Source organism: Grammomys surdaster, unplaced genomic scaffold, assembly GCF_004785775.1.
Source record: "Grammomys surdaster isolate TR1022 unplaced genomic scaffold, NIH_TR_1.0 125789, whole genome shotgun sequence".
NCBI lineage: Eukaryota > Metazoa > Chordata > Mammalia > Rodentia > Muridae > Grammomys > Grammomys surdaster.
The window spans coordinates 3,370,737-3,383,214 of NW_021620620.1; the positions used below are offsets into that span (position 1 = coordinate 3,370,737).

The 12,478-nt window shown below is 48.9% G+C and overlaps 1 protein-coding gene across 2 annotated transcripts in view; it reads right to left on the bottom strand.

Annotated features, from left to right (window-relative positions):
* Positions 1-8,425: 8,425 nt before the first annotated feature.
* Positions 8,426-12,478, bottom strand: part of Arhgap22 (Rho GTPase activating protein 22) — a 151,843-nt gene continuing 147,790 nt past the window's right edge. For both annotated transcript variants that reach the window (XM_028789100.1, XM_028789101.1), the window contains 2 exons: positions 11,138-12,023; positions 8,426-9,021 (listed from right to left, as the gene is read on the bottom strand). In XM_028789100.1, the coding sequence (XP_028644933.1) occupies positions 8,793-9,021; positions 11,138-12,023 (1,115 nt within the window). In that variant the 3' untranslated portion in view covers positions 8,426-8,792. The remainder of the gene's footprint in view (positions 9,022-11,137; positions 12,024-12,478) is intronic.

Below are 12,478 nucleotides of genomic sequence, written 5' to 3' on the forward strand. Positions count from 1 at the left end.
TGTAAGAGTTCTTCATTGAAAGCAAAACAAAATTGTGTTTTTTCCTGGTGGTTTTAGGGTTTCCTGTGGATTGAGGTAAGGTTGTTAGTAGGTCAGGTGTGTTAGGCTTGGATTTTACACACATTGTCTTCCTGGTTTTCACTGCTGGTGTATGGCTTAATCTAGGCTTGCTGCTCTTGTGTTTGAAATCACGAGAGGAACTTTAAGAAAGAGACTTTGCTTCAATGCCCTTTGGCCTAGTAACTGCATGAGACAGCAGCCATCATGGCCACTTGGCAAAATTCAGTATTATACCTGAGTCTGTCAAAGAAAGCAGGAGGTTTGAACATGGAGCCAGTTGTATCTGTTCTGCCCACAGGTTCTCATCACTGCTGATGGGTGAGCTGCGTGTAGGTGTACAGGGTCCCTCTGAGTGCTAACCCAGCCGACGGGATAGCGTTCCTCCATCTTGCCTGGCTCCTGTCCACACAGCCTTTGTACCCATGCCATCCTCCCCTGCCCCTGCATACGCTAGCTTCTGAAGGCATTTTCTGCCTATACCTGCTGCCTTGGCAGCCATGAGATTGCTGAGCTGGTGCATGCTGTCCTGGCACAGTAGCAGAGGCTGGCATCAGAATGTTAACTGCAAGCTTATGTTGAGTGATCAAGGTTTCCACTCACTCATAAAGTGGAGTTCCTTGTGTGTCTAATACAGGTATTGCATTTTTTAAGTATTTTTTTTTCTTTTAAAATCTGTCAAACCTAAATGAGGGTGATTGACTTGTACTGATTTTAGGTTAATTTTTTAAAGCTACTTAAGCTTATATACCAGGGGTTGAACTTGATTGGAAAATAAGATAACTTCACATATTCTTTGAAAATGTTAGGTTTCCAACACAAGTTTTATTTCGTCAGTTAAAGAAAACATACTGTTGAAACTCTGCTGGAAAATGGAATGAGGAGAATTAGAAAGAGACTGAGGGGGTGGGGGGAGGAGTGTAGAGAACAGACACTGCTGAAGGGAACAGGCAGGTGCAATGAAAGGAAAGGAATATTGTACAAGAAAATGCACCTTTCTGTGAAGAGATTTTCTGAAGAGGAAGGGTCTTCTAAACAAAAGGAAAGTTACAGGTTTAAAAGAAAGTGCTTGGGTGGGAATGAGGGCCGATGGCAAAGCATGTGGGTGTGCAAAGGTAGAAAGACTAAGATGGGGAGGTTGAAGCTCAGAATTGGGACACAGAAAAACCAACAGGAGGACCTGCTTCTTTCTGTAGAGCAGCAGTTCTCAACTATCCTAATGCTGCGCACCTTTAATACAGTCCCTTATGTTGTGGTCACCCCATAAAGTTATTTTGTTGCTAATTAATAAACTAATTTTGCTATTGTTATGAATCAACATAAATATCTGATATGCAACTCCTATGAAAGGTGGTTCAGCCCCAGGTTGAGATCCCTGCTGCTCTGGATAGTTCAGAACCCAGTGCAGAATGTGAGATGATGAGACTTTATCTTAGGGTCACTGGTGAGAATAAATCCAGTTAGGCTAGAGGTTTGAACGCGGGCATGGAAGCCAGGTACCTTGTGGAGAGCAGTGAGGTGGGAAAGCACTCACTTACACATGCTGCCGAGCTTAGTTAGCATGGGGAGCTGGACGATGTTCTGAGCCTGTACTTCTCATTACAGTGGGTCTATACCCAGTGCATCTTAGAATTTGTACCTCACCTTGTTTGCAGGATCTATGGCAGAGGGTGTGTCTTAAGAAGAATGGGACAGTTGATTTGCATCCTACTTATCTCTGGATAAGTGGGATTTTTCCACTTTTCTCTGTCTGCAAGAGGCCTATGATAGCTACTTATCATGGCCCCATAGCATTTTGTATCACTTTGTGAACAGAAAGAAAAGGAGAAACTTCTAAGTAACATGTATGAGAACACCGAAGTTATCTGGACAAGTAGAGGCATGGTAGACTGACTGGATGGTAAAAACAAGTACGTGTGAAAACTGGCCAAGAAATGAAAAGAGCCATGCAGATCAGAATGGACCAAAAGGGAGAAGCCAAAATGCATGTATTCCCAAGCAAAACCATTGAAATGTGCTGTGCTTCTGCATTGCTGAGCATGGGATACTCTCAAAGTGTCTACTACTGGTTATGTGTATCCTTATGTAAGGCAGTATAACTTAGAAATGGAAGATGCATTGTAGAGAAATGCTGACCCTAAAGGAAACCATTTTTGTGTGCTCCAGAATAACTGTATGTTAAACCCTGAGCAGCCTTCTCCATGCTCCACAGTCCAAAACTCCATGAAGTTGGTGACAATCCCCTTGAGGGATGTACCTCGAGATAGCTTCCAAAGACCAATTCTTTGGTTCATGTTTTCATGAAGGATTGCAGAGTGCTGTGTTGTGGTGCTTTCTTGTGTCATTCCCACCAGGTCCTGTCTGTCAGCCATTCCAGCTCCATTGTATACTGTTCTATTCTGAGTGCACTCACACTTGCCCAGAGGCAATTATCCTACCTCTCTAAGCCTCTGATTATCACCTCTTACAGAGATTCATCCTCCAGAAATGACATAGCCTTTGCTATCTTTAAATCACAACAGCTGTAACCCAAGACCCTAAGAAGGGGAATGACTAACATTGCCTGGTAGAGAACAGATGCTGGTGGGGAAGGGGACTTATCCACAGGGTAGTTGTCTCTTAGTTGCCAGTGCTCCTGTAAGTTGCCTCACTTAAGATCATTGAGCCCATGATCTGGACTTGGGTCAGGTTGCATCTTTGATCTGGGAGTACCCTATCTGGGATAAGTGGGTGTCTGTTCATATCTACCAAAGGAAGTCATGTAACATGATTACATAATTCTTGCTCACTTTAAAAAAAAAACAAAAAAAAAGTGTGTGTGTGTGTGTGTCTGTGTGTCTGTGTGTCTGTGTGTGTGTGTGTGTGTGTGTGTAGAGGACAATGTTCAGGGGTTAATTCTCACCTCTTTGCTGAAACAGAATCTCTTTCTGCACCTGTGCTGGATGCTCAAGGCTAGCTAGCTTGAGGACTTCAGGGTGATTCCCCTGTCTCCACCTCCCATCTCTGTAGGCTTGTTTGGGTCACAGATGCTAGCTATCACATCTGCATGTTTTGCCCTCATGCTTGTTCACTTTTTTCTCACTTGTGCACAGGTAGTGAAGGAGGCAGCATGTTCATGTGTTAGTTGATGACAGCCTGTGTTCTATTGATTCCTTGCCCCATAATACCTTGGGAAGGGACAGCCTGACCTGGATATAGACACTTAGCATGCAAATGCTGTTTAAGCCCATGGACTTTTGACCATGCAATGTTCATACTCTTCAAGATGTGGCACAGGTCACTGCATCCAGTATGGAATTACTGCAGTAATGGGAATGTAATTCATCCAAAATTGGATCCTGGCCTCTAATCTTGGTAAATGTCCTGACCCTCTCCCTGGCTGTCTTCTCATAAAACAAGGAGGCACAAGTCACTGTAAAGGCTCAGTGTCCACACAAGTGGAGCAGTATATAAGATACCCTTGGCAAATAGTTGTCTCTTAACTCTCAGAGGTTCAGTCTGTAGAGGTCAGTCCTTAACAGTTCAGTTAGCCACGGTCATACTCTGGTTCAAACAACAGCCAGATCATAAGGTAAATACACACTCAAAAGAAGCTGATAATGCAGCAAATGCTACTTCTCTTGGGGTGGGGTGTGCTGGAAAGAGATTCTAACACCCAGGACTCACACAGTGCAGAGGAACCAGTAGACTAGCCATTCCCAAGCTCCACATTGCTGGCATCCTGCCCCTTGTCTCTAGCACTGGACCAAGAGACACCAGAAACCAACTGAAAGAGGGGAGTGGGAAGGTGACAGGGAAGCCTCAGAGCTGCAGGGCAGTTTGTAGCCGCCACTCACCTGGACTGGGGCCAGCCTTGGCAGCTCACCACTTGGGTGAAGTCAGGGTTGTGATTTGCAACCTTAGGGTTGGCAAGACTGGGCTATGATCTTTCAAATCTGACTCCAAAATGAAACTCCCAGTTGTCTGGAGACAAGTGTCAGATGCCACCACAGCCATCTCAGCTGCTAGTCAGCAGGCCCTGCTCTGGGCAGGCCTGTCTGAGAAGGTACTGTGGTCAAGTACTTCCTCTTCACAGAATGCTAAGGTGAGTGCCTCCTTCCTTTCCCAGGACCCCAGAGACAGCAGTGTGCATTCATCCTGCCTGTCCTCAGGCCAGACTCTGCATTCTTCTACCCTTGCTGACACCCATAGTCTGTCAAAGATCCACCTCTTCTGTTCTTATGTCAACAGTATTCCACCAAGCAAGCCCTGTTCATTGCTGCCTTTAAAAAAAACAAAAAAAAAAAAACAAAAAAAAAAACAACCCTGCTGGGAGGTGGAAGAATGCTGCTGGCTGAGCTGCTCAGCTAGCACCCAGGCTCAGACCCAGGTCTTCTGAATTGACCAACCCCAACATCTACCTCATCTGTGAACTGCTGGAGCCTGTCAAGGAGCCTACCCTGCAGAACCAAAGCTGGAGGATCTCCACGACACAGCAGGATGTCCAAGTCTCTATGAGGGTTCAGTATTGATGGTGCGGCAGAAGCCAGAGTCTTTGAACTAGACTAATGACTCATGACAATGGACATTAGCACGTAGAGCTCTTTGAGCAAAAGGACGCGCTGTGTGATACACAACTTGAAATGCCACGAATGAATGTGTGAAAGGTGGGAATGTGGGAAAGACAGGAGCAAAATAGTGCATGCACAGAAAACTGCTTGATAAAGCTCATTGCTGAGAGGTTGGCAAGATATTTTTTGTTGTTTTTCTTTTCTTCTCTGACCTTTAATTTTTTTCTCTGGGGGAGAAGATTATAAGGATGGATATAGAAGGACTGGGAAATGAGTGGAACTGGGAAGCATGATTTGAAATTTCCAAAGATTCAATAAAATGGTAAAAAAACAAACCCCAGCTTCACAGCACCATATAAGGATGTAAAAGCATGAGCCAGAATTCTCCCCTTGATTTCCTCCCCTTCAACCTTCAGCCAGCTTTTCAGCATCTAGAGTCCTTGACTACTGTACCTGCATCCACTTGTGCCCACTCTATGCAGTGGCCAGAAAATGCAGACCTTGTTTAAATTCAAGCCAGTTGATGTCAGTGGAGTGAAAGCTTGCCTGCTTGCTCCCTCCATCTGGCCCTGTCAGGTCTATCCACCACCAACTGCATTCCTTTCCATCTGCCTTGGCCAGCTTTGTATCACTATAGTGGAATGCTCTAGATAATTAGAGAAATAGTTAGGCTTATAGTTTGGGGAAAAGGGTTCAGCCATGATTGGTTAACTCATATGCTTCCAGGGGTAGGGCCCTAGTGGGTACCAACCCACCCTGGCACATCGTGTCACTGACAGACTAGGCACAACCTCTTCCATTGAGGGAAAACAAGGCAGCCCAGTCAGGGGAACAGGATCCATATGCAGGCAACAGTGTCAGGGACAGCCCTGCTCCAGTTGTTGGGGAACCTGCATGAAGGTCAAGCTCCACATCTGCTTCATATGTGTAGGTGTGGGTTGGGGGAGGTTACATCCAGCTCACATTTGCTCTTTGGTGGTTCAGTCTCTGGGAGCCACCAAAGGTCCAGGTTAGTTGACTCTGTTAGTCTTCTGTGGAGTCCCTTCCCCATCTGGGTCCCTCAATCTTTCCCTCAGTTCTTCCACAAGAACTGAGCACCATCTAATGTTTGCCTGTAGGTCCCTGCACCTGTTTTGGTCAGTTACTGTGTGGAGCCTCTCAGAGGTACTAGGTTTCTACTGTACTAGACAAGATATAATAATAATAATAATAATAATAATAATAATAATAAAAGTAACTAGGATGCTTCAGGCCTCTGGTAAGGTAGCATAGTAGGGGACATGGTAAAACCAACTCCATAGGCCATAAAGCAAAGAAAGATGGGACCAGAGTCCTTAAGTCTCCTTAAGGGTACATGGCAAATGATCTCAGGAACTCTTGTACAGATACTTCTTTCTATTGAAACACTGACATGGAAGGGAAGGGTCTCACTGTGCAGTCTTGGCTGGCCTGGAACACTCTGCTTCTGCCTCATGCCTGTGAGGATTTAAGGTATGTGTCCCACACCATGTAAGAAGACTCTGACACCTTAAAAGGCTGGGGACACTGAGAAGTCTCAAGGCCGCACCCCACATTTATAAAAGTCGAAAAAGCTACTTTGGCAGAACTAGCAGCTGACCAGCTTGCAGGGCACTTTTGGGTCGTCACCCATGCTGGATGGGCTTTCCCAGATGCACCTGACATTCAGTTACTCATCTTCCTGAAGTAACCCCAAGGAGTTAAACTAAAGGAAGTCATACAGCTTTCCCCAAGTCCCCACCTCTTAACCAGTGAGCAATCTGTCCAACCCCCCAAAACAAATTTTAAAACATGTCTGAAACTAGCCTGTGACTAGAATCCTAAATTATTTTTACCAGTTCATACCACTTCACAATTATTCATTCCTGTTTAACCCGATGATAGCTTTATCAATGGCCTCCGCTCTTGTTCACTCTTTATAGAGTACTTCACCAGATTTTTAAAAAGAAGCCTTATTCCCCATCTGTTCACAGTCACAATTCATTGTTTGACTTAAGGGAGGTCATTCTAGTATGATTATGGCTGGAACCTTTAGGCTTGGAACAGCTTGCGTAAACATAACATAATGGGAAGAGAAGCAAAGGCTGAGAGGTTCCTGGGCAGAGCACCCACCGTGGATGAGCCTCATGGTCAGTGCCTCTCACCGGAAGTCAGATGTCTAGACAAGAGAGTGCATTGCACAGTGGGAGAAGAGACCTGGGAAGCATCCATTAAGTTTCCCATGAAAGTTGTACATGCCTAGATCCCTATTTGCCAGCAGGTGGCAGAGTTGGCTTGCAAACTCTTCCCTGTCAGGGGCAGGAAGGCAGGCAGCTGGCCTTTACCATGGCCAGGCTCCCTTTTCCTCCTGTGAAACCCTCCTGAGACTTTGGTCCTGTAAGCTCTTTTGATAAGCTGGTGGCTTTTTTTTTTTCTTCATGTCAACTCAGCAAAATTCCACACCTGTGCTGAGGGGATACAGCAGGATTGTGTGAATAAATTGGTGGTCCCACCTAACTTCTTCCAGAGCTGTTCCCCCTGTCACAGAGGAGGTAAGGAGTGATCTTTAAGTTGGCATGTGAGAGGTTCTGAGGAATCAAAGTCACTTTAGCCTTTCCTCTCTGAATTCAGGGGGAGGGTGGTGGTTTACCTTTGGGCAAGGACTGCTGGCTGGCTGCAGCAGTACCCCATAACATACACTAATATCTCTGCTGCCCTCTTGGCACTCCCAGGGATACCCTGACCCTGTCCTCTGATGCTGGGAGGGCCCTTGGTGGGAATCCTAGTTGTGGAAATCTCCAGTCCTCTTCCTAAGGACAGTCAGAGGTCAGGTGTCAGTTGGCCTTACCACTGAGGGTGAGGGTAGGGGCATCTGGCCTTGTATTTCATGAAGGGTAGCCAGTGCTACTTAATAGCACTGTAACCCTGGCCAGTGTTCTGCTGCCTAGGTGTTGACAGACATGTTACCTCAGTCAGGCAACTAGGCATTAGGGGCTTAATGACCTTTCCACATGGTGACCAGAAATTGGGATACGTTGAAGACCTTTTAGCTACTCCCCCCCACACACACACCTCAGCCACCATAAGTCACTGCTTAAGGGGGAAACAAGATATGCACATGTGACAGAGAAGCAGGGGGAAAGGAAAGGCCAGTCCTCTCTCAGCTAGGCCTGTATAATGGCCAATCTTTACTGTCAGCTTGACTGGATTTACAGACATAGGAGAGACCCGGAGACACTCTGGGCCTGTCTAGGACGTTTCCAGAGGAAGATCCATGGTCTAGTGGATACAATGTAACCAGCTATCTCAGGTTTCTATTGCCCCAGCTAGGTCTGCTCTCACTGCCACAGCCTAAAATGTTTCTGTCAGGTATCTTATCACAGCAACCAGAATACTTCAGAGCTTCCTGGAGGCTGGGGTGTGGGGTAGGGGACACTCAAGGGCTGACAGTGTCTCAAGGAGTGGGTAGACATGGAAGTTACAGGCCCACTCTTATTCCAAGATCTGGCAAGTGGGCAGGCCCAGTGGGAGACGTCTAGAGGACCAACCAGCTCTGGCCTCCTGTAGACCCAGCCCTCTGGAGCAGAGCTGAGCTCCTGCAGAGGAAAGCAGGTTGCAGAGGACATCTCAGAGGACCTGCAGGGAAAGAAGTAGCCACAGAGGCGGAGAGCTAAGGGAGCTGCTGAGGTGGCTTCCCCAACAGTGCTGAGACCCTCAGGGAGCTTCATCCGCACCCAGGGATGCTCAGCCTTCCAAGAAATGTATCACCTGCTAAACTCCACTTGTCACAGATATGAAGAATGAGGCTCATGACAGGCACCATGCTTTCAGAGCACATTTAATAAAGGTCCTGGTGGTGGCCCGGCTCTCAAGGTGCCATCCTTTTGGGTGGCCACTGGGGACTCTTCCTAGATGAGAGGCTAATGCTGATGATCTTGACATTATCCCCTCTGACACATGCTGGGACCCGTATGTTTGGAGAAGTATCCAGATCCTGCCTGGACTATGTGGGGGATCCTGACAGTCCCCATTCTGGTGTCAGGCTCCTTCTCTCTATCTGGCACTTGGAGGCAGATGGCCCTGCTGGTGGCCTGGCCCACGCTTGAAGCTTCTGGCTTCCTCTGCAGCCTGTGGCCAGCTCTGCAGGGAAAGTGAGCAGACATAGATAGACATGTGCCCCTGCTCCTTTCACTCTGGGGCTCTGGCCCCTTTGGTCCCGGCAGTCAAGCTTCCCAGGGTGGCGAAGAACTCCTCCATCTCCCTCTGCAGCAGCTGGTTCCTGCGCTCCGCATCTTCACGTGCTCGCTCCGAGTTCCGGAGCTTGATCTCCAGCATGGCGTACTTCTTCTTCTCCTGGTCCAGCTCCTCTTCCAACCGAGACATCTGCTTCCGTAGGTCAGCACTGCCCTCCTCGATGCTTAAAAATCAAGAAGAGGGATTTTCAGACTCCAGCTACCGGAGTACTGTCACAGCAGGAATGGACCTGGGTCTCACCACCAAGTCAGGGAGGCGGCAAGTGGGCTGGAGGAAGGGATCTCACAGCCTTGCTCACTGCTGTAAGCCAGTGGAGGCTCCCTACAGGGAGGCTTCCTTGGGTTCCTGACCCAGAAAAGCCACCAGAAGAATTCCTGCCCAGCTCTAGGACTAGCAATACCCCTGAACCCTCGCTAGATGTCACCTTTTGTTGCCTCCTGTCAACTGTCCTGGTGAGGGAAGGACTAGCTTGCTTCACTAGCAAGAGGGGCAGAGGTCCCTGACACTTGTTTTTAACCTTGATGTCTTACCAACACCTGCTGCTTTCTATACAGAGCTCCGGCAAGAACATAAACCCACCAGAAATACCTGTCTGGCCTTTTATGTTCTCCTTGGGGTCACCTCCCATGATTGCTCTCCAAGTCCTGTAATATTTGAGCCTTCATATCAGCCTGAGCTCTATGGCATTGACAAGAGATGTCATTGGACCCAGCATCCTCTGAAATGTGGGGGTGATTCCCTTTTACTCCCCAAAGCACTACAGTCACCACAGCGGAACAATGTGCATGCAGCAAAGCACCAGCAAACAGTGCTATCTGTGGACTGGGCATCAACTTCCCTCCACTCCCGGACACTGAGCACAATGTTTAGAGAAAGGTGACCTCCCTTCATCATAGCAGTGGGCATGCCATGAGAAAGGGGACCTTAGAGGATGGCACTGAAGTCTCAATTGCTTCTGTCCCCAGCCCTTCTTTGCTAGCCTTTCCTTGCTTGGGCCTCCCCTCTCTGTCTATATTATGTTAGAGTGACTGTCCAGCCTCTTGATGCTAAGCTCTCCTAGTAAGCTCCGGGCCTGATTATGAGCATCTCCAACTGAACAGTCCAACGTGGAGCTCCCAACAGCTTCCTCGAGCCATCCTCTATCCTGCCTAGTCGCCTCCAATGAGCACCTGCTTCTTCCCCCAGAGCGCTAAGACTTTTATGCCAGGTGAGCTCTTCTCTGCTCATCAGAGAGCAAGGCCCACCCAAATCCACCTTCAGAACACGTGCCAAACTCTGTTTCTCCTACCTCCACTGTTGCCCCCATGGCCCATGTCACCCCATGGGCCTGGACTCCTATTGCCTCCTAACTGGTTCCTACTGAGCCTCCGGTAAGCTCACTGTCCCCTGAAGAAGACCAAGCAGTACCCAGTCAGAAGCCCCTACCTTACTACCCTGCTCAAGGCTGGCAGAGCTCCAAGACATGCTCCCCTACCCCCAAACCCCAAGCTTTCCTACCCTTTCCCAAGGAGGCCCCTTCCCACCCCAGGGCTCCTGGCCTGTGTCCACTTCCTAGCACGTCAAGCATTTCTGATGAATCTTGTATATGGTCTCATCCTGGTACCCCCAAATACAAGTCAGGCACAGAATTCTGATGAGTTCGGGACACAGCTCTGTCCCCAGCATCTAGCACAGCATCTATCTGTATTTCACAAACAAAGGATCCTCTTAGAGAGATACTGGAAGGGCAGAGACTGGATTACAGGAGGCAGAATGAGTGAGCTCCATGTATGCCAATAGAGTATATTCCCAGAAGCCTGCTGGATGGGACATGGTCCCCTTCCTGTGCTGGAGACCATCCTCATACAAACTCTCCTTCCAAGTGGCCCCTCTGTCAATTGAGAGTGGTTCAAGGGCCTTCACTGTGCCTCTCCATTCTTCCCGAGGAGGTGCTGTGTAGGTAAAGGAATGGTACAACTAGGCTTACTATAGGCACCCAGGATAGGCTGGTTTGTACACTGGACAGCCTCTTGGCAGCCCTCTCTTTGGCCATGCTCAGTGATACAGCCATTCAAGGCTCTGTTCTCACCCACTGCATCCCAGAGAGCCACCTGGCTCCTGACTCCTGTTCTACAAACAAACGGACATTTTCTCTTCTGGAGGCCTGACAGCTGATGTGTCCACCTACTCCCGAGCCTGAATAGGCTAGTGTCACTTTTCAAGGAAGACAGCCTGGGAGCTGGCTGCTCTGAGCCCCCCTTGCAGCTTTCCACTCCACCAGCATAAGCGTTGTCCTTTACCTTTTCAGGCTCCTCTTGTACTCAGTCCTCTGGTGACACAGCTCTGCCCTGAGCTCGGCCACCTGGCCCTGGAGAGCCCGGCAGCGGCGAACATGGGCCTGTGTGGGGCTGCCTGGGTCATTGGGCTCACTGCTGCCACTGCCCACACATGCCTCATCCAGGCTGTGGCCCAGGTCCGGGGACTGGTGGCCCTCACTGCTGCTGGGGAGAGGAGAGGGCTCGAGAGCCCACTCAGTGTGTAAGGAGCTGCAGACAGAAGAGTTGCTGGCGCGGCAGGCTGTGCAGCTGCTGACAGAGGCCTCTCTGGAGGACGAGGCTACAGACCATGCTGTGCTGGCCACGCTGGCAGTGCTAGAAAAGTGGCTGGATGGCGGCACATTGTCATACGTGGAGAGTCTCTGTGCTGAGCCTGAATCCTTAAGCCTGTCCCCCGATGAGGCTCGTCGGTGGCTTCGAAGAGAGGATAGCCCGTTTATGAGCCAGTTCCCACCAGAGGAGATGATGGGTACCTCTAAGGATGAGCTAACCCCTTTTGGGCTCTCTGACCGCGACCCCTGCTGCCGAAAAGAAGATTTCCAGCCAGGCAAAGTATGCATCCTCTTCCCGGAGCTGGCGGCTGCTGGGCCAGTTTGGCTGCCAACACGTGGCGGAGAAGTTCTCGAGAGCACTGCTGCAGCTGGCCCATCCAGAGATGAAGTCCTGTGTGTGGGCAAGCCAGGGCTACCAGGCTCACCATGGTGGTCCCTCGTGACCTCTTCAGATCCCCACTCTACTGTGCCCTGGACAGGACGATGTGGTGAAGCAGTTTCTTCAAGGGAGGTTTCAGCAAAGAGCTGTCCATGTTTGCGGATGAGGACAGTCATCAGATGCTGAACCAAAGACGTGCCTGTAATAAAGAAGGAAGAGTTTTGTTGGCTGCAAGTGGCAATACCCACACCTCTAACACACTCAGGGTTAACTACAGCTCAGCCACAGGATGCCTGCTCCTGCAGGGCTCCTCTACCTGTGTCTGAATGAGAATCATCACACCAGCCGGTATCAAGCACAGACAGGACTGTGCCCGCAAAGCCCCTGAGCATGGAGGAAGCATAGCACTGCTCACCCTAGGAGGAGGTGGGCGCTATGCACACACGATGCTCATCAAGGCCACAGGATGATAGGATGCAAGTGAAAATCAGAAGCCAGTAAGTCAGAGCCCATCCACCACACACAACTCTAGAAAAGAGTTTACACACACACAAGCATACACACATGCACACTTGTGTACATTCTTTAAAAAAAATTACTTATTTAGGGGCTCAGCATTTAAAAACACTTGGCATTGTTGCAGAGGACCTGGGT